This window comes from Drosophila bipectinata, chromosome 2R (genome assembly GCF_030179905.1).
Source record: "Drosophila bipectinata strain 14024-0381.07 chromosome 2R, DbipHiC1v2, whole genome shotgun sequence".
NCBI lineage: Eukaryota > Metazoa > Arthropoda > Insecta > Diptera > Drosophilidae > Drosophila > Drosophila bipectinata.
Genome location: NC_091737.1, coordinates 3,580,893 through 3,606,231, shown reverse-complemented (window position 1 = coordinate 3,606,231; position 25,339 = coordinate 3,580,893). Strand labels below are relative to the sequence as shown.

The 25,339-nt window shown below is 37.1% G+C and overlaps 1 protein-coding gene, 1 long non-coding RNA gene and 1 pseudogene across 7 annotated transcripts; 1 reads left to right on the top strand and 2 right to left on the bottom strand.

Moving 5' to 3' along the window:
• Nucleotides 1–1,676: 1,676 nt before the first annotated feature.
• On the bottom strand, nt 1,677–20,578 carry LOC138926071 (uncharacterized). 6 transcript variants are annotated; one of them, XR_011442407.1, is made up of 5 exons: nt 19,710–20,578; nt 6,356–6,548; nt 5,972–6,299; nt 1,907–1,996; nt 1,677–1,831 (listed from the first exon to the last, which is right to left on the bottom strand). It is a non-coding gene; the product is annotated as an uncharacterized lncRNA (long non-coding RNA). The 6 variants fall into 6 exon arrangements; XR_011442408.1 differs by lacking the exon at nt 6,356–6,548 and having other exon boundaries at nt 5,972–6,105; nt 6,157–6,299; XR_011442406.1 differs by lacking the exon at nt 6,356–6,548.
• On the bottom strand, nt 7,763–8,152 carry LOC108130894 (phosphate carrier protein, mitochondrial-like; annotated as a pseudogene).
• Nucleotides 20,579–20,681: 103 nt separating the features above from the next.
• Nucleotides 20,682–25,174, top strand: LOC108130903 (NHL repeat-containing protein 2). Its single transcript, XM_017249579.3, has 3 exons — nt 20,682–20,995; nt 21,052–22,259; nt 22,314–25,174. The coding sequence occupies exons 1-3, from the start codon at nt 20,809–20,811 to the stop codon at nt 23,076–23,078; spliced, it is 2,160 nt and encodes a 719-aa protein (XP_017105068.2). The 5' UTR covers nt 20,682–20,808; the 3' UTR covers nt 23,079–25,174.
• Nucleotides 25,175–25,339: the final 165 nt, after the last annotated feature.

Below are 25,339 nucleotides of genomic sequence, written 5' to 3'. Positions count from 1 at the left end.
TTGCGGTTCTTAAGTTCTTATATGAACCAGTGCTCTCTAAAAATTGTAAATAAGGCTTAAAGTTATTTCTGAAGAAAACACCAAAGTTATCGCGTTTCTGAATGTTCAGTCCCATCTTTCTAACTTAAGAAACAACCATCGTATTTCCGATCAATCCATTATTTTGCAGAAATAGGATAAAGTCAGCTGATCCTTATAAAATTGGGTAAGTTGGATCAGTTGGCCAAAAATAAAACCCGTAGAAAATCCCAAGTCCCTAACTTTAAAAACACCAAAGTTATGGCATTTCCGATCTTTCAGTTGTATGGCAGCTATAGGATATAGTCAGCCGATCTTTATGAAATTCGTCAAGTCGTATTTTTTTGCCAAAAATAGAATCCACAGAAAATCCCAATCCCCTCACTTTTAAAACACCAAAGTTATGGGATTTCCGATCGTTCAGTTGTATGGCAGCTATAGGATATAGTCGGCCGATCCTTACGAAATTTGGCATGTCGTATTATTTTGTCAAAAATAGCGCTCATGTAAAATTTGAACTCTCTCACTCTAAAAACACCGAAGTTATACCATTTCCGATCAATCAGTTATATGGCAGCTATAGGATATAGTCGGCCGATCCGGGCCGTTCCGACTTATATACTGCGTGCAAAGGAAAGAAGGGTGTGTGCAAAGTTTCAAGACGATAGCTTCAAAACTGAGAGACTAGTTTGCGTAGAAACAGACAGACGGACAGACAGACGGACAGACAGACGGACAGACAGACGGACAGACGGACAGACGGACAGACGGACAGACGGACAGACGGACATGCTTATATCAACTCAGGAGGTGATCCTGATCAAGAATATATATACTTTATAGGGTCGGAGATGTCTCCTTTACTGCGTTGCACACTTTTGACCAAAATTATAATACCCTCTGCAAGGGTATAAAGATAAACGAACTCCTCCGAAACGGGTAAACCGATTCGCATGAAATTTTGTGAGCGTATTGAGTAGGTCTGAGAATCCGCCAACATCTATTTTGAACTTCGTAAAGATACTATTTTTGGTTAGTTGATCCAACCTACCAAATTTTATAACGATTGGCTGACTATATCTTACAGCTCTCATATAACTGAATGATCGGAAATGTTATTTGGTAAAAATACCAAATTTGGTTATTTTGAAGATAGTAGTTTGGATCTTTTTTAATTTTTGTATTGTAACAAATTGGTTATATTATGATATTCTCATAATGATCGGCCCACTACATCCGATTTTTGCCATTTATATCCGGTTTTAACTGCAAGGGAATATCAACTTCGGCTCCGCCCGAAGTTAGCTGAGCAGTTCTTAGGCCCTGCAGTTCTGAGCACTAGTTCGTTGCTGGTGAAATAAGCACTTACCAGCAGACCACCACTACTTACAAAGTGGCGTCTACCCATGCGTTTTTTAATTTCCGTTTTTGTATGAAATTTCCGCAAATAGGGTCAATTGCCACCGCCTCGATTACCCACGAACTAGTGAAATAGTGCAACATATTAGGGTCTTTAAAGAAACTACTTACATTATACCCCATGGAACGGCCGGTAAAATAAGTGCTTACATGGGACCCCATGGAGAGGTCGGTGAAGTAAGTACTTACATTGGACCCCATGGAGGGGCCTGCCATTATAAATTAAAAAACATGTACAATTGCAATTACAGTTTTTATTTAGTTTAAATTTTTATTTTTTATAACGGGGTTTGTGCTTTCATTACTTTTAGGCTGCTTGAGTTTTTAAAATATCTCTTTTTTTGAAGCTGCTGGGTTTTTCTCAATTGTTCCTCAGCTGGGCCAATACCGCCGACTGCAGTTATTGAATATATAAAAAAAAAGGATTAAACAAGTTTTAATAGCAACAATTATCTTTTAAAATACTCACCGATCATAATGCCAAAGAAATTTTCTTCTTTTCTTAGGGCACTTTTCCCCTGAACGCCATCCACATTATACACCAAGACCACTTCATTGGCTAAAATATATTTATACATAAAATATACAAGAACATATTTTATATTACAAACATATATTATTATTTTAGTTTGATTCGCTTGTGAGTGAAGCAATGAGATCGAGAATTGCTCTGTGAATATTTGAAAGTGTGTGTAGTTTGTATGTACAAATTTGTATGTTGTAACAGAAAAAAGTTGCAAAGCGTAAAATTAACTAAAAAATCACTTCATTTATTTCTTCAGTTTTAACGCTTAAAATTAAAATTCAATTATTGCGCAAGTTTCGGCTTATGAAATAAGTAGGTCGGGTTGAATCAAACCATCCAGTATGACCAAACGGTATGAACGTTATCGATCTAAATGCAAGCAGCGTTCTCGCTCATTGTAACTCAATGTTCGCTTTGAACACGCTTGCTTACGATTAATTCATGTTCGTTAAAGCAAAGTTTTGCGTCACAAAAAATCCGAGTCAATGATTTGGTATGATTGATAAAATTGTGATCTTTGCAGCTCTATGCAGTGCACCAAAGACGCGTAAACAAACAGCAATGTAAAGCATAATCGAAGTTTTTTCTTTAATCTTGTGTATGCTCTTTCCACAAAATAACAAAAGCGATGCTTGCCGTTAATTTGTACTTATGCGCTAATGCGCATATATTTATGGTAAGCACTTACCTAGTGCCAATCGCAAACTCGAGTCGACTAGGTGGTTTGACGTTCGTTTACTATAGGGTCACTTTAGTAAGTACCCATGTAGTGATCGGCGAGGTAAGCACTTACCCATGGCCAATCGACACCTCCAGTTCTGCAGGGACCCTACTCACTCACACCCAAATATACTGTGCAGAAAAATTAGTGTGCCCACTTATAGAATAAGTGATTCATTTGTGGTTTGGATGCATTCATGCAGAAATCTAGTTCACCACATTGCCAGTCCAGGGAAACCAGTCAATCTGCTTCCCGATGTACCGGAAAATGTACTGCGATGTGAATTAGTGAATTTGTCGGTTAAAATTTAAAATTAATGGCTATAAATATATAGATATATCATACGACTCTCATGTAGAATTTTACGGAATCCGTTTAGAATCCCCACACATAAGCAACGTAAAGTCGGCAATGACTGCAACTTCAATTCCCTGGACCCGGTGCCCCCCGATGAGTTCCGTCCCTGCACCATGCCCTATCGCTTTCACCGGCCACTAAACCGCCTTCCCCAGATGAAAAAACAAGTCCGGCAACCACAACAAAGTGACCAAGTAGAAGTAGAACAATGTGGTGTTCGAAGAGGCCCACTTCCTATTGTCTGTTTTGATCAGTGGGGGGCAAACTTTCATTTTCCATAGCACGCGTGCATTGGGTAGGAAATTCTGCCGAAGCGCTGCCGGCACACTGACAGTGTGAGCACTCTCAATTTTTTTTAGAAGCTCTTTCATTTTCTCTAATTTGACAGCCCAAACTTAAAAATCAAAATGTTTCCACTGAAAAGAAATTTTCTCAGAAAATGGGCTGGAAAAAGTTTTTTCCATATAGTATAGTATAGGAAGCGTAGTTTTTCATTTGTTTAAGAACTGTTGCTAGCATTCCAATGCCCATTCCAACTTTTAGATTAACGAAAAATGAAATAATAAACTACGTTTTTTTCGCTCTCATTGTTTTTTAATGCTACGCATGCACTCAAATTTTAAATATGTAAGCGTTTTGCCCCCCACTGGTTTTGATTGACAGTGTTCCTACTCATTCCATAATTGTACAGCTGTTCCTGAGTACAGCAAAATTGGTGTGCAGTTGACTTACTGTACAGTGAGAAAAACTTCATGATTTGAACATACACACATAAATAGTTCTCGTGTGTATGTATGTGCGACTAAAAAAATTAATTTGTATTTTCGTTTCAAATGTATTTATTATAAAATAAAGAATTTATAAATTATTAATATTTAAATTAAAACTAATTATAATAATTATTTTATGTTTATTATGTTTATAGATTTTTTACTATATTTAAATTATGAAAATTGTAATAAAGGAACATTAATTTATTTACCATTGGTGCCAATTTTTGACCGTTTTTCGCAAATTAAATTTTTGGCTAAAGAAAAGACGATTTTATTCTTTAAAATACGATTTAAAATACGTATTTTAAGTGTGTCCAGTGTCTGATTGCAAATAATTTGTTTTTAATATATGTACATGTATACAAAATGTATATTACAAATGAACGTACAACATACAAAATTTGTATGAAAATTTGTTTGTATTACAAATACATACCATATGTATAACAATGTGAATTGGCGCGTTGTTGGCCAAGTTTTCAATGCTGTCTCGTCGAATTGGAGCTGATGGTAGAATTATGGAAAGCTAAGTACTGGCCGTCGAGTTCTCTCAATCGTGATTCTAAAAAAGCCAGAACATAAATATGAATCCTAATATGAAGTATACGAGCTTTTTTCCAGTATATAATGGACTCGTGAATACTAAGATTTGCACTTTCATTAACAGTTAAATTCACTTGACGAATGTTGTGAAATAAAACTGCTAAGACTTAACTGCTTGTTTATGAGAAGGAAGTTTTGAACCCGTTATTTGGGGTTTTGCATCACCTATTAAGAATATATTCTTTTTAGCACGGACATGTTGACCGAACGAAAACTATGTGTTTGATGTGCAAGTAAGTTTAAGGAATGTGCCGAAAAGAAACTTCACACTTTCAATCGCCCAAAGCTCTCAGTGGCAGCTCGATCATGCCAGTACATAATAACAGAATACCAGACATATTGACCGTTCGAACGTGTCGACCGTATCAATCAAGTATTGTCGGCACGGGTTACCGTTAATTGCATTTAAAAAATTTCCAAAATCATTCAAACAAATTTGGAGTGTATGAGTTAAAAAAAAAAAAATATTTATGATTTTTTGGGACACCCTATGATAAGAAGGATCTTTGCTATCAAGTCGGCACGGGTTGTCCTGATTTAATCGCCATAATATACATTTTCTATTTTCATAAGGTCATTTGGAAAGAAAATAGAGGGTATGTGATTTTAATTAAAAAAAAAACTGTGTGTGTCAGACTCACGCACAGCAGAAGTGAAACTTCTAAGTTGGTTTTTCCATGCATGCGAGCCCCGGTTTAGATCTCTCCCCCCTCTCTCGTGTTGAATTCAGGTTTCCATGTTTGTTTTTTTCAATCAATTTTATATTCCGATTAAAAAGCGTATTGATGACAGAAAGTACGCGATAAACCAATTTACCGGAGCTGTGTATTAATTACGAGTTTACGGAATTTTCTATTCAAACCCACACGCTAACCAGGTTATGTATTCAAAAACCCCCCATTCGTGATGAATTTCATCGTACATTTATGTGATATACTTATTTATACCCTTGCAGAGGGTATTATAATTTTGTCCAAAAGTGTGCAACGCAGTGAAGGAGACATCTCCGACCCTATAAAGTATAAATATTCTTGATCAGGATCACCTCCTGAGTTGATATGAGCATGTCCGTATGTCCCTTTGTCCGTCTGTTTCTATGTGAACTAGTCTCTCAGTTTTAAAGCTATCGACTTGAAACTTTGTACACATCCTTCTTTCCTTTGCACGCAGTATATAAGTCGGAACAACCGGGATCGGCCGCCAACGCACCACGCACCATCCTATAGCTGCCATATAACTGATTGATCGGAAATGGTATAATTTGGGTGTTTTTAGAGTTGGAGTTGAAATTTGACCCGAGAGCTAACTTTGGAAAAACATTACGACATGCCAAATTTCATAAGGATCGGCCGACTATATCCTATAGCTGCCATATAACTGAACGACCGGAATTTTTTTTGTGTTTTTGAAGATAGAAAGCTGGAACTTAGTACAGATTATTTTTTTTCTGGTTTTAACTGCAAGGGTATATAAACTTCGGCTGCGCCCGAAGTTAGCTTTCCTTTCTTGTTTTTGGATATATTTATTTGATATATTTACTTAATATATATTTACCTTGGATTGTCATGTATTTCATCAGGCATATTGGAGACAACTATCTGTTGATGAGTCGCATCTGATGCGCAAGTTTGCGTCACATCAGTCTCACTCTGACTCATTTTGCCCGTAACTTAATTCACCAACACACACTAAATTTCCTCTAAATAGTTACTCAATAAGGCTTAGCAGGCTTATTTTACCTGCTCGTGTAATTTTGTTGCTGGTGTTGGTTCTTTTGCAGTTGCTATTGTTGAGAGACCGAGACCGTCGTGAACCCTCCGTTGCGAGTAGGGATCATTGTCAAATCAGCAGATTTGGCACAAGTGCAGCATTCTTGGGGAAGCTGCAAGTGGAAAAATTTAAATTAGTTATTATACACAAAAATAAAATGGCGGCTACTTGTGGAATTATTTTCTGTTGCATTTCGTTGCCGCAACTCTGCATAAAGCTCTGAATATCCATATGGATAAGTTTCACCCAGCGCAAGGGGGGTCCTTAAGATGTACCTAAGATTTGGCTACTTTCGAATCAAAGAGAGCCGGCCGAAGACGGGTCGTATTCTTGACAGCCTTTATTTAATTTCTTCAGAGGGCTTTCATTTAGGAGCGAATTATACGATTAAAACAGTATAATATCATATTCGCTTGCATAAGGATGTTCAGCGATTGAAGTTTTAACAAAAACAAGAAAGGAAAGCTAACTTCGGGCGGAGCCGAAGTTTTTATACCCTTGCAGTTAAAACCGGATATATATCGCAAACATCGGATATAGTTGGCCGATCCTTATGGGAATAGGAAAATATAATCCAATTTATTACAATACAAAATCTAAAAAATGTCCCAAACTTCTATCTTCAAAAATACGAAAGTTGATATTTCTACCAAATACCATTTCCGATCGTTCAGTTATATGGCAGCTATGGGATATAGTCGGCCGATCCTAACGAAATTTGGTAGGTTGGGTCAACTGACCAAAAATATAATCTGTATTAAATTCCAGCTTTCTATCTTCAAAAACACGAAAGTTGGGTCATTTCCGATCGTTCAGTTATATGGCAGCTATACGATATAGTCGGCCGATCCTTATGAAATTTGGCATGTCGTAATGTTTTGCCAAAAATAGCTCTCGTGTCAAATTTAAACTCTCTAACTCTAAAAACACCAAAGTTATAGCATTTCCGATCAATCAGTTATATGGCAGCTATAGGATATAGTCGGCCGATCCCGGTCGTTCCGACTTATATACTGCGTGCAAAGAAAAGAAGGGTGTGTGCAAAGTTTCAAGTCGATAGCTTTTAAACTGAGAGACTAGTTCGCGTAGAAACAGACAGACAGACGGACAGACGGACAGACGGACATGCTCATATCAACTCAGGAGGTGATCCTGATCAAGAATACATATACATTATAGGGTCGGAGATGTCTCCTTCACTGCGTTGCACACTTTTGGACAAAATTATAATACCCTCTGCAAGGGTATAAAAATCATCTATAGGAAAGATCAAAGACTAATTGCAGTGATATAGAAATGCGTACAGTTGAAAACTTGAAATGTACATGTAGGTGTTGCCACAAACGTAACAAAAACGATTTATGGGCCGCCTTGTGACAGCCTTTTTGCTCAAAATAAAAACATAGTATTGTAGATTCATGTGGGAAAGTAAAAGTATGTGCTCCGGGTCTACCTACGATTGCGTCAACTGATCAACTCTAGCCTTAAACTTCTGAACTAAATATACCCATTTTAGTAGCCATTCTTCTTGGCGTTTAAAGGCCTCTCTGGCGGGCATCTCTGGGTCAGCGGGCATCACCCCGAAGCCACTCTAACATCATCGTAGATGAACCACTGCAGAAGAGTCAAGGTATCGATCATGATAGAACGCGGGTTCAGATCGTTCCATATTCCCATGGTCTTGGTCTGGTTCAGCTTGGACACAACTACATCAGCGGGATGCCACGGCGCTAAACACACCGCCAATGTTTGTTACCAGCGGCGAAGGTCACGAAGAGCTGTCCGCTCTTTGAGCCATCAGCAGCTCCAATGTGCGCTCCAACTCCATCATGGTGTAGGGGATCTGTCGCATCCACTGGGGCACCAGACGCTTCTTGAAGGCATTGACGCCCGCCTCCTTCAGCATCTTTGGCACCGCCTCGCGGAGTTTATTATTGGCGAATCCGGGCACGGTCAGGTTCTTGATCTTGGATAAGCCCTTGAGCTTAGATGCAGCCATTATTAAACGTCCAAAAATTTCCGCAACGCTAAAAAAGAGGAGTGCAAACCTAATCGAAGTGATGGAGATGGAGCATGCAGTATCGGCAGAAAATCTAACGGATTCATTTGAGTCAAATTCACAAAAGTGCAGTGTCATGGAGAAAAGTTGTGATAACCAATCAAAAGAAGGAGATAGAGACAATGGCATTACCAACAATAAGGAAAATCATTCTATGCAGGTATTTGAACCTCTTTTTTATCCCCCGAATCATAAAGGACCGTTTGTCGTATATATTGACAAAATGACTGAAAATGGCGATATCCTCAACAGACAAAATAGGAAGCCAATAAATACATTAGAACTTAATGCAATTCTTTTCAACCTTAAATTGAAAGGTATTATAAAAGTAAACAAAATTGGCTACGGGCGCTGCAAAGCCGAGTGCAGTTCAGCGAAAGCAGCTAATGACTTAGTAAAATCTAATTTAAAAAAAGAAGGGTACGAACCCGAAATACTAAAACATTTCATTTTCAAGACCGGCATTATCTTTCAAATCCCCACAAAATTTTCTCTTCCTGAATTAAAAGAATTTATTTCATCGCCAATTCCCATCGACGAAATTGTTCGAGTGCATAGGAAAAACGAAAATAAAGATATGATGCCTACTTCCAGGGTTAAAATAATCTTTGAAGGTGCAGAAATTCCGGAGGAGGTCGTCTTCTTATATACTAAAGTTAAGGTCGAACTTTTTGTTCCATTTAGTCAGTGCTTTAGGTGTTTCAGGTTTGGCCATTTCGCAAACAAACCCATGAAATTTGTCGCGATTGTTCCCTTTTGCATCCAAGGGAAGAAAAATGTAACATTCTCAAGTGCGCAAACTGCAAACAGCATCTGATCTCACTAAATTTCTAAAATCACGTAATCCAAATTCTGCGAAAGGTCTAGACAACATTTCCTATAGCATGCTTCTCTTCTTACCCCCTGACGAAATCCAAAATTTAGTATTTATGGTTAATGAAATTTTTAACGATGGTATAGTACCTGATTCTTGGCGTAGAATAAAAGTTGTTCCAGTCCCTAAAAAGAACACCGATTTGTCAATAATTACAAATAACCGTCCAATTTGTCTTTTAAGTGTTGTGCTTAAATGCTTAGAAGGTCTTATCAAAGTCAACATGGAGATGCACATAGATAGTTTTAAACTAATTCCAAATCGGTCTTACGCTTTTAGAAAAAATCACTCTACAGCTCACTGCATTAACGACGTCATTAATAATATAGCTAATCTAAAAGCTAAAGGTTTTCATGTCACAGCAGCAGTACTAGATATAAGTAAAGCTTTTGATTCGGTCAACATCCCAATTTTAGCGAATATTCTTTTAGACAGGGGTTTTAATTCTTAAATTATTATTTTTATAATCGGCTTTCTAAGTAAAAGAATATTAACTATGGGTAACTCCGAGATTACTGTGAGTAAATGAGTCAGCCAGGGTAGCTGCCTTAGTCCAATACTTCTTAATCTGTACACCTCTGATTTGCATGCCATAAGTGATCAGCAAAGCATTTTATTTCAATATGGGGATGATTTTTTTCTCCTTACTTTTGACAAAGATTTTACGACTGCAAGAAATGTTCTTGAACATAAAGTTAATATTTTTAGGGAAATGTGCAATTTTATAAATTTAACTTTTAATCCTCGAAAATCGTCTGTGATGCATTTTAATAATAATAGGAAATTATTAAATATTATGTGTAATAACATAGCTATTAACGATGTAGATCAGGTTATTTATTTAGGTAGGACAATTTGTACAAATAATTCCTCTTTAGGACATGTTAAACATATCATAGCCAAATCTAATAAATCCAATATGTTTTTAAATATGTTAAGTGGATGTCGTTTTGGCATTCATCCCAGCAAAGCCCTTAACCTTTTTAAGTCTTTTGTTAGGCCAAAATATGAATACGCCTGCTCTTCTTTCGCTTGCATTTCGAAAACGGTGACAAAAAGTATTAAGGTTCATGCGAATTTCTTCCTTAGGAAATCCCTTGGACTTATTAAATCGACTCCCACTAACATAAAATTTGCTACTGCGAAAGAATTGGCCAAAATTTTTGCTCATGGTTTACCAGCAGCCTCTCTTTTGGCTAATGATTTCGCAGCAAAAATCACTAGCTACATAAAGTTTTAATCGGAATCCAAGGATATTTTTGATTCAATTGCTAATCTAAACGTTTCTTCTTACAAATCGCGGAAAATTTCGATGGATGTGGATTTTTTTAAGGGCGTTATCCCAAATAAGAAATCGTCTAGCACGTCAGTAGTTAACTCGCTTCTAAAAGAAGAACTTGACTTTTTAAATGAAAAAGGTTTCGAAATCCTTTTTACTGACGGCTCAGTTCAAGAAAATTTTACAGGGTGTGCCTTTGTACATTCAAATTCTAATACCATTAAAAGTTTTTATGCTAACACTAAACGTTCCTCGCTTACTGCCGAGCTAACAGCCCTGGAGAAAGCCATTGACTTTGCTATTTCAAAAAACTTCATGAAAGTAGCCATCCTGACTGACAGCCTGGGTGCGTTACAAACGCTGAAGAAATGTTGTGTTTCCAACTGCATAGCTTTAGATATTCTCAAAAAAATTGAAAACAGTCAAAGTATCCTTTATTTCGAATTACATCACATACCCAGCCATCTTAATATCGAAGGAAACGACTTGGCGGATTCAGCAGCAAAAAATGCCAGAAACGGTGGCTCATATGTTTCCCTGAGATATACTCTTAACGATGCCCTCACTCATTTGTATAATCGCATCTTGTTGGATCTTGTCTGTATAGAAAGAAACAAAGGTTATTGCCTATTATTTTCGTTTGTTAAGCTTAGTACTGAGTTGACGAAAATCCGCTGTTGAAAATCCTATAACGATATCGCACCTTATTCAGCTACCTAGCTAGTGTGACCAAAAAAATTAAGAAATATGGTAATACTGAACAGCTGTTTGTAAACAAAAAACAAATAAGCAAAAATGAATTCAAAACGATTGGATGTTGGTGTTTTGTTTATGTATTTCGCTGCTAAGGAGCTGATTAAAAAATAGGAAACTGGGTCAAAATCAAAATCAATCACAAATCATTTCAATGCCATTTTATGGCATTAAAATGCCCCTTGCGGGTCAAATCCCATATTATGGGCTTCGCCTTGACCGCACTAATTAATTTTAATTTCTCCTCGCGCGGCGAAAATTTTTTGGGCCGACTATTTTTTTGTTTGATTAATTGTCCCTCCATGTTTAACCTATAGAAATAAATTGAAATATTTCTTTTAACTCCCCGAGATCAGCTGTTTATTTTTTTTGATCCGGCAACACCATTAAAATCGATAACAAAAATTTTCGTCAACTCAGTACCCGCAAAATCTAGAAGGCAAAAATTTCTTCTTCTTCCTTTTTTTACACCGTTTTTATACCCTTGCAGAGGGTATTATAATTTTGGTCAAAAGTGTGCAACGCAGTGAAGGAGACATCTCCGACCCTATAAAGTATATATATTCTTGATCAGGATCACCTCCTGAGTTGATATGAGCATGTCCGTCTGTCCGTCTGTCTGTCCGTCTGTCTGTCCGTCTGTCTGTCCGTCTGTCTGTCCGTCTGTCTGTTTCTACGCGAACTAGTCTCTCAGTTTTAAAGCTATCGACTTGAAACTTTGCACACACCCTTCTTTCCTTTGCACGCAGTATATAAGTCGGAACGGCCCGGATCGGCCGACTATATCCTATAGCTGCCATATAACTGATTGATCGGAAATGGTATAACTTTGGTGTTTTTAGAGTTAGAGAGTTCAAATTTGACATGAGAGCTATTTTTGGCAAAATAATACGACATGCCAAATGTCATAAGGATCGGCCGACTATATCCTATAGCTGCCATATAACTGAACGATCGGAAATGACCCAACTTTCGTGTTTTTGAAGATAGAAAGCTGGAACTTAGTACAGATTTAATTTGGTCAGTTGATCCAACCTACCAAATTTCATTAGGATCGGCCGACTATATCCCATAGCTGCCATATAACTGAACGATCGGAAATGGTATTTGGTAGAAATATCAACTTTCGTATTTTTGAAGATAGAAGTTTGGGACTTTTTTTAGATTTTGTATTGTAATAAATTGGATTATATATTCCTATTGCCATAAGGATCGGCCAACTATATCCGATGTTTGCGATATATATCCGGTTTTAACTGCAAGGGTATATAAACTTCGGCTCCGCCCGAAGTTAGCTTTCCTTTCTTGTTTTTATATGGAGTTTGACAGCTTTCACTCGTTGGACAGCGGATTTTCGTCAACTCAGTACTATGCTTTATAACTAAATTTTTACGCTCACCACAAAATAGACTTTTGATTAACATTTCATCAAATTTTATTAATACATCACACATTTTGAATGAACATATGAAAATAATCTCACTCTAATATCGATAACATCATCACTCATCGGATTTCATCGCACATCTTCATAAACTAACAGCACGAAATTTCACTCTTATTTTCGTTTTAAAGAATTAATAACCAGTGTCGTGAAATTTCATTTCACACATAGGCGTTTACCCGTTTCTTATTATACGGGACGGCCAAATAAATCTTCCCCAATTTCTTGGTTGGATGGAAGTAACTTAATGTGGCAACGGTGGCGGTGGTGCCCTAATGGGCACGGTGGCGGCAGCAGCGATCTAACGCTGAGGGTATGAGGGTAATGGAGGCGTCGCATTGCTTGTAATACATATGTGCGGAATGGTGAATTCCTGAAAAGTTCAAAGATGCTTGAGAAATGCTTTGCGCTTGTTAAAACCTTGCAGAGGGTATTATAAATTTGGTAAAAAGTGTGCAACGCAGTGAGGGTTGGATCTCCGACCATATAAAGTATATACATTCTTGATCAGGATCACCTACTGAGTTGATATGAGCATGTCCGTATGTCCGTCTGTTTCTATGTGAACTAGTCTCTCAGTTTTAAAGCTATCGACTTGAAATTTTTCACCTTCTTTTCCTTTGCACACAGTATAGTATATAAGTAGGAACGGATCGTGCGGAGCCAACTTTCGTGTTTTTGAAAACAGAAAGTTAAAACTTAGGTTTAGGGTGGTAATTAAATTCTGGGGTCGAAATTAAATGCTTTCATTCAAAAACGATCCAAACTCATACTTGTGTGATTGATTCTGATCCGTCGGCTGGATCGCGATCGTCAAAACCAAAACCGCGAGCCCTCTGAGTGAAAGCTCGAAGAGCCATAATAAAAGGTTTAACGTTAATTTTATTAAAGAAAACGTCACAAACAGAGTAATAAAATAATTGAAACTTCGACGGGTTGTAAAAAATTTAGGAAAAATTATTTTTAGAATTTTCCAGTACCTTTGTTGATCCGTCCTGCTTCTCTTATAACCTGTGATACGTATAATAGGTAGGATTGATTAAAAATTTGTATTATTATTCAACTTACCAAAATCTTTTCCACACCACCTTTGAGGTAGAGTTACAGGCGCGTTTTTTTTTTATATAGGTTGTCCCCAAAAGGCCTAATCTGCGTTTATTTTATTTGCTTTTGATCCAGCTCAACAATGCAATCTGTTTAACGATTTAAAAATTTCTTAGCTTTGAAGGGTGTAAGCGGATAACTCTAATGTTCAAATTTGATAATTTTCTAACTGCTAGAAAAAAGATAATAGTCTACACCACATCCAATCCGGATAAGAAACATTTGTATGCCGTTCGACACTTTAACTCTTCAACAATGCAGAAGTTCTTTGCCATTATCATTCAACGTGAATCTGTTAATCATTGCATATTAAGCACAATAGGAAATTTTGTGTTGTACTATAAATCATTGGTAAGCATTTTGTAGGGTTAGGCAGCCGCCGCTTAATGTTTAAAGCGGCTCATATTTTTTATTTTTTTGTTTATTATTTATTTGTAAGTACAAATCGCGTAGTTGGTCACAAGCCGACTCTTTTTCGATCGCTCGACTTCAATGGGACTTTCTTTAGAGAGTTTTAGTTTCGCAATGACTAGTCGGGCCGCACTCTCTGTGCATAAAATTAAGTCTTTGCATGCACCATAAGCTGGTCTATCTTGTTGATCCTACAGCTTCATCTGCATGCAGAATAAACATTTTATAACGTTTCAAAATGAAACTAATTCGTCTTTGTAATTTGGTGCGAATTAAGGTCATTGAAAAATCTCAATGACCAAACCCTACCAAAGATCACAATTGTTGCATCATTCTGTTAAAATAGTCTATTCACCACAATGTAAACAAACATTTTTTTGGCGAATCGCCGTAATCAAATTATTTGGAGGTGAGCAAAAATTTAACCAGTTTGTATGAAAAATTGTATTATATGGGTAATATAATTCCTCCAAAAAACGACCGATTTAGCTGAAATTTATTTTTTTCTTCCTTGGCATCAAAAGAAAAACCTTTCATTACTGGTGCAAAAGAAATTGGCGATTTGTGGGGGCGGGAGAGGGTGTGGCAAAAATGTGAAATATACTTGATCTGCGTGGGCATTTTAGGGGTCCCCATGAAAAATACTAATGCTCTAATTCTTAAAGTCTCTGAGATCTATGCGCTCATACGGACAGATGGACATGGCTATATTGACTCGGCTGTTGATGCTGAGTTCCTCCTACTCTAACAATAATTCCTACTCTATGTTAAATACTTTTACACGAATAAAATATACCCGGGTATCGGGTATAACACAGTGATACAAAAAAAAATTGAAGCAACTTCTAAAGCAGTGGTAGGCACCCCAATACATTGATATGATTTTAACGCATTAGTATTAGTAAAGAATAGCAGAAAGTAGGCTGTGAGCATGGCGTTTCACACATTTATACTGTGCGTGTGTGGCAGATCTCATGCAGAGAAACTTCCTATGCCCGCGGGATAGGGCCGACTACTGGTATAGATGTATATATAAGGTTGGGTAGGTCCCATGGTGGTTTGAGTTTATATAATTTATGTGGTTCGAAGGGTATATTAAATTGCTAGCTATTATGGACTATAATTGGTTGAGTTTTATTTTTAAGTCAAGGTTTTTAACCGTAGCAGAGGTATTATAATTTTGGTCAAAAGTGTGCAACGCAGTATATATATATAAATGCTATGTTCGTATATACTTCCTTTATAGACTTCTGAACCGTTTAAGCCCAAATTGTCACAACATGCGTTGAGGTTCCAGCTCGGTTATTGTCTATCTTTGATGTTGAAAGCATATCTGGGTTTGCGAATATATCAGTTTTTTCGCGTTTCCCCGTGACCCTACTGCTGCGCCCTCTACAGGCAGCCAGCTGAACTCTCGCGCCAGTTGCCAAGGGCAGCCGTATTGAAAGAAGAAATTGGAGACTACAATTTTATTTATTTTGTTCAGTTTCAGTAAGAAACGAAGACATGCCACCCAAGAAGTCGAGTGACAATCATATATTGAAATGTCGTCAGTTGTTTCATCAGTACATTGTCGATATGTATGCAAAAATTGAAACAGAACGTTTGATGTTCCTCCGATTGAATCAGACGAAACTTCGGTCCGAGGAATATATCCATTTGCGGGATGCTGTGATGCTCACGATTTTGCCATCCTCATACATAGGTAGTCAAAGCCACATGCAGGAATATGCTCAAGATGTCATGGCATATGTTCGTTGCTACGGCCGTCCAGACTTATTTATCACCTTGACATGCAATCCAGCTTGGGACGAGATAGTGCAGCTGTTATATCCTGGACAATCGTCTAGGGATAGGCATTACATCACAGCCCGTGTTTTCAGACAAAAGCTCAAGACACTGATGGATTTCATTGTGAAAGATGGAGTTTTTGGATTTGTGCGGTTCTGGATGTATTCAGTAGAATGGCAGAAGAGAGGATTGCCGCATGCGCACATACTAATCTGGCTGTATGATAAAATTACTCCAGACGAAGTCGACGATGTGATATGCGCTGAGATTCCACGGGCCGAGGTTGATACGGATTCGCATGCAGTTGTCATCAAGAACATGATCAATGGCCCATGTGGTACCCTCAACCCAAGTTGAAAATTTCGAATCTTAGACACTTTCGCCGGACTCATTCTGTTGATATGTTGTTTTTAACACCCTAAAGAATTTTTTAAGCGATTTTTTCAAAGTTCTACTCAGATGTCCTTCCTTAAGCTGAGGTTATGGGCGAGTGTTATATTAGGTTATATGAGGTTATATTAGATATGGGCGAGTGTCTAAAATTTTCAACACGACACAACACGAACACGTAAAAATTTATTTTTGTTGTAACACGAACACGCACAACCAACACGTCGCAGGCGGTATACTCTAGAAACCCGAGTCAATTCCCGAGTGACAAAATTTGGATGCGAAGACAGTTTTTTCTTTGTATGACTCTTTTTGCTTCTGGATTTCGTCTTTCACTGCGAGGATGCCCAGGTTAGTCGTCTATCCAGGTGGACGCCAAGGTACGTTACTTCGTTAGCTTGAGTAATATGAATACCGTCTAGTGAAGGCGGAAGGCATGTTTGTTTATTAAGAGTAAACGTTATATGTTTACACTTTTGTTCTTTTGTCCTCAACTATTAGATTAACCAGTTGGGTTGTTGCTTTGTTTGGGCATCTGGAGCGACTAAGGATAGCGGTATCGTCGCCGAACGTCGCCGATGTTGTTAGTTGTGCGTTCGTAGGAATATCCGCAGTATTCTAAACATATAGACACGGGCCGAGTGCGCTTCCTTGTGGAGCTCCAGCTTCGATGATGTAGTCGCCCGAAGTAGCTCCGTTGCATCTCACTGAGAATACCCTATAGTAGAGGTATGATTCCATTAGCTTGTGAATGTATGTTAACAAACGTTTTAATTTTGTGCATGAGTCCATTGAGCCAAACTCGTTCGAAAGCTTTCGGATGTTAGTCTGTTCAGTTGCTCGATGGTTTCGTGATTTCTTCGAAGGCCAAATTGGTGTGCCGGGATAATATTGCAAGCTTCCAGATGTGGTGTAACGCGAGTTAACATGCATTTTTCAAATAATTTAGAAAAACAAGGTAGAAGGCTTATTGGTCTGTATGATGACGGAATAGTGTGGTATTTTTTAGGCTTCGATATCATTATAATGATGGATTTCTTCTATTTTTTTGGGAAATAGCCAAGATTAATGATCCCATTAAATAGTTTTCAGACGACCTCTATAGCTCATGTTGGAAGTTCTTTTTTGTGAAAGCCTTTTTTGGTTTTAGCCCTCTTATGACTTCTTCAATTTCGTTCGGCCGGAATGAAGGTGCAGCTGGCTGAGGGGTAGCCTCTGGCTGAATTACTGGCAGGAGGAATGAATTTGAGGCTGGGTTTGGCTGGAAGGCACTTTGGAGATGTGTGGCGAATGTTTCAGCTCGGTCTTAGTCTCTGCGAGCCCAACATCCCGAAGAGTTTCCTGTCAGGGTGGTCGTTTCAATTGGGGCGCTAAGATTTGGGTGGACCCTCCACAGGGGTACTTTGTGCTTGTTTGCGAGAGATTCTGGATGTACCTCAGCTGTGCATTTTCTTTCTGTTGGTGAAGAGCCTGGTCGAGTGATCGGGTTGCTTCCTTAAGGCGTTGCTTTGAAGCTGGTGATCTGCTGTTTTGCCAATCACAACACGTGCGTCTCTTTTCTCGCACGAGCTGTTTGATTTGCTGATTAGATTTGTAGTATTTGTTTCAGTCTACTTCTTTCCCATGAAGAGTACAGATTGTAGCTGCCGCAACGAGTACTTCTTCCAGGGCGCTCGTAGTGTAGTCGATGTCCGATTCCAGGTTAAACTCTGGGGCGAGTGCTATTACGTACTTTTTGTTTATTTATTTATTGTACTCTGCACTCAAAAGTTGCAAACTTTAGGTACAGACGGGGATCGGCCGTAGCTGCGGTGGCTGCGGTTTCAGTTATACTAAATAAAATGATACCTATTTCGTTAAAAAATTAGGAAAATAGTTGACGTTATAACGCTTTTCCGAAAACAAGTCAATGGAATCTGGCGAGCGCTCCGGAGTAACAGTGTTTAAAGGAAAGGAATAAGCGCATCGAAAGGGCACACTAAAAACTGATAAACTTATTAATATTAAGGGGGACATCTGAGTAACAGGGAAAAAAGCCTATTTTCTGGAATTTTTTTGGCCAAATGCAAAAGCCAAACGAAATTTAAATTAAGTGTTATAAAATTAGATGCGAAGTAAAAAATACATTTTTTGTCGTATTAATCGAAAACAAAATGGCGGCTGCGCAGCATTTCTTCTTAGGCCCTATTTTGTTGGCCCTATTTTGTTGAAGGGAGTCCATGGCCGGACAGGTAACGCCCTTAATTTTTGATCAAGAACAAAAACTCAAATTTGGTTAGATTCTATACATCAATCGAAACACGTTGGATCTCTCCGATATATAAATTTTTTGAAAAATGGCAAGTGATTGAAAAAAATGTTAAAATTTACACACAAAAAAACCGTTACTAAATTGTTGGTAAAAAAAAGTAAGCTATATAAGGTATTTTGAGTCATATATAGAGTCAAAATTTTAGATCAACCGTTTAAGAGTTGTTCGAGTTATGGGTCCGGCAGTCTCAAAAAAAAGTGGTTTCGAGAAAAACGCGCTTAAAATGTTTAGTACTGTGAGATATACTTGTGAGGCATCGCCGCAGAATTTATCTTATGGTATGTTTTTTTTTTAAAACCCTAAGGGTAAAACCCTATAACCCTAAACCCTTTTTAAGGGGTTATATACCTTTGACGAAGAAAAAGAGCAAAGTTCGGATTTTTTTTTAGGTATGTAGCAATTATTTAATTACAGGGATGTTTTAATTTTTTGATAGTACATTTTATTAACAATGTTTGTGCAAAATTTGGTGGAAAAATATTAAATAGTTTTTAAGGGGTGGCTGTTTCCCTTAGAGGCTTTTTTTTAGAGCCTTGCGGTGACAGTTCCCCAGGTCAAACAGGTCAACTTAAACCATAAAAGTAAAAAAATTTCATTAGTTTAGTGTATTTCCTTGTGCTTGAACGATCGATTTTAAAATTTTTATTTATTTTATTCATACGGGAACGTTTTATGCTAAAAATTAACTTTTTGGTCTCTAGAAATTTCACTAAAAAATTCATTTCGGCGACTTTTGTGCGTGAAAAGTCGATCGTTCAAGCACAGAAGAATTTCATTACGAACATTTAAAAAAAAATTTGAAGTAAATCGGTTCAGTAGTTTTCCGCCAATCCATGTCACCGCAAAGTCATTTTTCAAGAAACACCATTTCAAGATATTCGCGTTTAAAGTTTCAAGTTCAGTTCAAAGCCGCAATGAGGAGCGCGGTTAGGAGCGCTGTAACTTTTTCTTTACTGCTCCAATCTCTATGAAAATTTGGGAAAATGTTCTTAAGGAGTTTTTCTTCAAGATAAAGCAATCAAAAAAATTTCGATTTTTTGAAAATAAAAAAGGTATATAACCCCTTAAGCAAAAAAAAAATTTTATTTTTTTTTTTAAACGCTTACCGCTTATTAGCAAAATTTTCTTCAAATCGGCAGGTCCAGGAATGGAAGGTATTGTTGAATCAGGGTCTGAAATTTTCGGCACTTGATTTCTTTAAATCTTTGGGAGCAATTTAAACAAAAGTAGTCCTATAATTTTCTGTATAAAATAAGGTTTTCAACGGTATACCGCGCAATTTGGCGCATCCTCTGTGAAGGACTTATTAATCCTAACAGAGGCTATATAATATTTTTAAGCTAGTTCAATGAACTTGTTTGTGGACTGGTTCCGGTTCACTAGTTGGGCCTCTCCTTTTCAGTCAAATTATATGGGGAACTGTAATCCGATTTTCCCAAAATCTTTGGGAGCGATTTGTATGATTTTAGCTCTATATATACTTGAAATGATTCTACTACCGTATATGGGCTATTATACTACCAATTTTCAACATTCCTAGTGTTTATTTGATTAAATTTAGTTGCTGAATACTGAAATATTTGACAAACAAAAAGTTCATGGCTTCCTCTGAGAGCTTCACCATTTTAAAAATAATTTTTTGGGGTGAAGCTCTCAGCTCTTTTTTTTTTTTTTTTTTGTATGGGCTGTTAGCCGGGTTGGCCCATTTTTATTTAACTTTCCCCAAAGCGTAGCGAGCAATTTTTATAAAATTTTCAAGCCACATTCTCAAAATAATGGGCTATAAACTGGTGTATTGTGCTTATTGGCGCATCCTCTGGTTTCTAAGATAAAGCTCAAAACAGTAAGGGGGCCATTTTTAATGGCCATTTTAAACCCATTTTTAATTTACTTGAAGATTTTGGAACCCGCTCAAAGTAAAAAAAAAACAATGCAAGTAAAAACAAGTTTACTCAATTTTTAACATTCGTAGTATTTATTTGATTAAATTTAGTTGCTGAATACTAAAATACTTGACAAACAAAAAGTTCGTTGCTACGTTACAATTCCACTGTTCCGTTTCGGCGTTAACAGAGCGACGCTAAGATGACGGACAGAGAGAAAAAACAGATGATACAGTATTTTTTAATGTAAAACTTATTCCTAATTTTGGTCACACAGTTTGGCTCACAGTTTCTAAAACTATACACACCAAAATCATTTTCAATGGATTCTCAAGATGATTTACCTCTTATCGATGTCCTAACATTTATTACGGATGAGTTGCTTCATACATACCGGTCTTGTGTTGGAGAAATAGATAAAGAAAAATCTATCACCGAATTTTTGGAAAGATTGGATGATGATAAATCCATTTTAAAACTCAAGACGATCAATATTGAAATCAAATCTGGTATGGATGTATTAAGGCTTGTTTTTCCTTATTAAGTAAAAATATTGTATTTTCAGATCTGGATTGGTTTAATGTTAGTCGGCCTTTAACACTTTCAGAACTTCGCGGTAAAATAGTAATTTTAGACTTTTTTACTTATTGTTGCATTAATTGTATGCACGTATTACCTGAGCTTCATTGTTTGCAAGAACGCTTTCCTCCAGAAAGTGGATTGGTTATCATCGGAGTGCATAGTCCCAAATTTGAGAATGAACGTGCTAATTCAAACATATTATCTGCAGTACTACGATATGGTGTTACCCATCCCATTGTAAACGACTTTGGTTCTACATTATGGCAAACTCTTAGTATACGCTGTTGGCCATCACTTATAGTTTTGAGTCCTGCTGGATTGCCTTTATTACTTCTAATGGGCGAAGGGCACGGGAAATTTCTCGAGAAATTTGTAAGTGTCGCGTTGTCATTCTTTAGTCGTCAAGGAAAAATAGAAAACTTTAACTTACCCCTTCAAATATCGACTAATACCGATCCTGCTTCAAAGTTACGTTTTCCTGCAAAGATTGCCCGTAGTCCAAAAGGCCGGTTCGGAGTTTGTGATGCTGGTAATAATCGAATTCTGGTAGTTTCAAGCCGTGGGTTGGTGCAACACATAATTGGAGGACACAAGGCGGGACTTAATGATGGAACATTTTCTGAGGCACGATTTAAACATCCCCAGGGCTTAACGTTTCTTGATGAAAATAATTTGATTGTAGCAGACACGGAAAATCACGCATTGCGAAAGATTTCTTTAATCGACGGAGTGGTCGAAACTCTTGCTGGTACTGGTTTTCAAGGATGTGATCGAATTGGAGGCAACGCAGGTCCGCAGCAGCCTATATCCTCGCCTTGGGATGTGGCTGTATTTCGCACTCGTGATATGGATATGTCTTTTCATCTTGACGAACGGAACGTACTAGAAAAAACAATTGTACTTATTTCAATGGCCGGAACGCACCAAATTTGGGGGTATTTCCCCGAAGGCATTATTTGGTGGAAGTTTCGCAAGTTTGATCCCTTGTGTTGTGTCTCATTAATTGGAAATGGCTTAGAAGAGAATCGTAACAATTCGTATCCTCAGAATGCTGCATTTGCACAACCATCAGGATTATCGATGTCAAAAGACTTTTTGTTTGTTGCTGACAGTGAAAGCTCAAGCATACGTAAAGTTTCCTTAGTTGATGGAAAGGTTATGCCAGTTGTTGGTGGGGACCGAAATCCTCTTGTAAGTTTTTAAAAAAGACAAAATTTGTTAATGTTAATTATACATATTTTTCAGAATCTTTTCGCATTTGGCGATATTGACGGTAAGCTTTATAACGCCAAACTGCAACATCCTTTGGGAGTGGCTTGTCATACTATTGAAAACAAGGTTTTTGTGGCCGACACTTATAATCACAAAATCAAAGTTATTGATACTGAAAAGAATTATGTTTCAACGATGGCAATTGTGAATCAAGAAGGTACTCCTATAGTTCTGAACGAGCCAACGGGATTATGCTTGGACGCAGACGAATCTAATATATTAGTGGCTGATACCAACAACCATACAATATATATAATTGACTTGATAACTCTAAAGGCAAAGCCATTTAGTTTAGATTTTAGTCAAGTCACAGAAGAAAAATTGAATGAGCCCCAAAATGTACCATTAAATAGAGAGCTTGCCTCTAAAAAACTTTCTTTACATGATAGTGATATAAATACTATTACATTTAATGTTTCACTATTATTACCACTTCAGTTTACCAAAGAAGCTCCTCAGAAATGGATAATACAAAAAATAAGTCAGTTCGTTGACGTAACTCAATTTTCAGGAACTTTAGATAATGGAATGTGTAATATTCAAGTGAAGCATAAACCCCGTAATAGAGATACTACAAACCAAATCGTTATTGAATTTCTATTAAACTTATGTGAGGTTAAATGTTGCCTTATAAAACGGATTTTAGTAACAATAGATATAAACTTTAACGAGAAAGAGTGTAAAAATAGACATGATGTAAATATTCAAATCGATCGGTCTACATTAAGTATCGAGTAAGGAAAATTGTTAGTTTTCTGTACAAGATTTTATTGAAAATAGGTACGAAAATGTATTAATCGAATAACAATTTGAACACTAGCACCCGTGTGTGTAAATGGGTGAACACGCATATTTTTAAAGATCGATTTAACCGCCGTTGGTGACTGTGCTTAACTATCTAGGTACTGGTAGCAAGAAATTTTTGCGTCCATTTTCGTTGTATGAAATGTACGATGTACATCTACATATATATTGTAAGGTTAGTTTTTCTGCGCTTCCAATTTTTGTTTTCTCCTTTTCAGCTTCTGGAAACTACGGGATGACGGAACTTTCCGGGCTGCCATATCAAAATTTTTTGACTTGGCTGCATTATTTGTCTGTACCAAATCGTCCGCAAATTGGCAAAGCCACTGTCTGAGATTCACCTATGACATCACACTTCTTCCTTTTGGTCTTATGTTACATGCTCCGATAGAAAACTTTTATAAATCGTTACGAAGCACAGCTCGTAAAAAACGGTCAACTGAATTTTCAAAACAAAATGAAAATTATTCTTTATTTTTATTTAAAAAGTCGTAAGCTACTGTTTTACTGCTATAAATATACATTCAACAGACAAAAAACTTTCATTTGGTATATAATATGTATACAAAATTCCATGTAGATACTGCTTGTGCCTTCGCTATACGTAAATATCATAATTTACTTATTAATTTACTTATTATACCCTTTAAGAGGGTATTATAATTTTGTCCAAAAGTGTGCAACGCAGTGAAGGAGACATCTCCGACCCTATAAAGTATATCTATTATTGATCAGGATCACCTCCTGCGTCGATATGAGCATGTCCATCAGTCGGTCGGTCCGTCTGTCTGTCTGTTTCTATGCGAACAAGTCTCTCAGTTTTAAAGCTATCGACTTGAAACTTTGCACACACCCTTCTTTCCTTTGCACGCAGTATATAAGTCGGAACGACCGGAATCGGCCGACTATATCCTATAGCTGCCATATAACTGATTGATCGGAAATGGTATAATTTTGGTGTTTTTAGGGTTAGAGAGTTTAAATCTTTGGCAAAACATTACGACATGCCAAATTTCATAAGGATTGGCCTACTATATCTTATAGCTGCCATATAACTAAACGATCGAAAATGACCCAATTTCGTGTTTTTGAAGATAGAAAGCTGAAACTTAGTACAGTTTCTATTTTTGGTCAGTTGATCCAACATACCAAATTTCATAGGATCGACCGGATATATCCTATAGCTGCCATATAACTGAACGATCGGAAATGGTATTTGGTAGAAATATCAACATTCGTATTTTTGAAGATAAAAGCTTGGGACATTTTTTTAGATTTTTTATTTTATTTAATTGATTTTATTATGATGTAATCATAAGGATCGGCCAACTATATCCGATGTTTGCGATATATATCCGGTTTTAACTGCAAGGGTATATCAACTTCGGCTCCGCCCGAAGTTAGCTTTCCTTTCTTGTTTGACTGATCATTTTATAAAGCATCTCTCACACCAGAGCTATTTCTTTCGCTCATTTCTGTTAAATTTTTTGGTTCAACTGAATTTTTTTTGGTTCTGCTGAAAGATTTTAAGTTTTCAATTAAACTTGGCGCCTTAGTGACAATTTTTTATGAAAATTTTGAATTTCATATATTTTTATTAAATGTATTGAAAAGGGGGACGCGAACAATTATCCAAGTATGAAAGGGGCTAAGTTGAAACCTATCGTCGGCTGATTATCTAAAACGAATGAATAACATCGTTAAATGATGCACGTAAAGCTTCACGACTGCTCTTTGCGAATGGCGTGTATGGTATATGAAGGAAGCGGGCAATTTGATAGCAAAAAAACTTTTGAAAAAAAAATTAAGTATAAGCCAAGTGCCAAAAATTTGAAAATGTCTTTTGTTACTTATATAATTTGAATTTTTTTAAGGTTTAAGATTTAAAATTGAACTAAGATTTAAGAATTAAACAAAAGAAATTATGTAAATCGAAAATTTGTTTCGGAATTATAGATAAATTTCTACCACTGAGAACCTATTCAGTTAAGCTGCAGCGTACATAAAATAAACGCTAAAAAGGTATGCAACGAACTGGTTTTCTTTCTTTGCTTGCTACAAATGCCCACGCCCAGAAATAATATAAATAGCTCAAAATTTAACAAACGCCCTCTTTATTTCAAGGCCTTTGGTTATCTTTCTTAGTCGGAGCTCGTCCACCCGTCGCTTGCCAGTCACCCGGCTGCTCGGGCTCT

Excerpts from the sequence above, each read along its gene's own strand:
- LOC108130903 (XM_017249579.3), top strand. The coding sequence starts at position 20,809 with ATGGATTCTCAAGATGATTTACCTCTTATCGATGTCCTAACATTTATT. Across the intron at positions 20,996-21,051 it reads CAATATTGAAATCAAATCTG|ATCTGGATTGGTTTAATGTT; the intron begins GTATGGATGTAT and ends TTGTATTTTCAG. Across the intron at positions 22,260-22,313 it reads GTGGGGACCGAAATCCTCTT|AATCTTTTCGCATTTGGCGA; the intron begins GTAAGTTTTTAA and ends CATATTTTTCAG.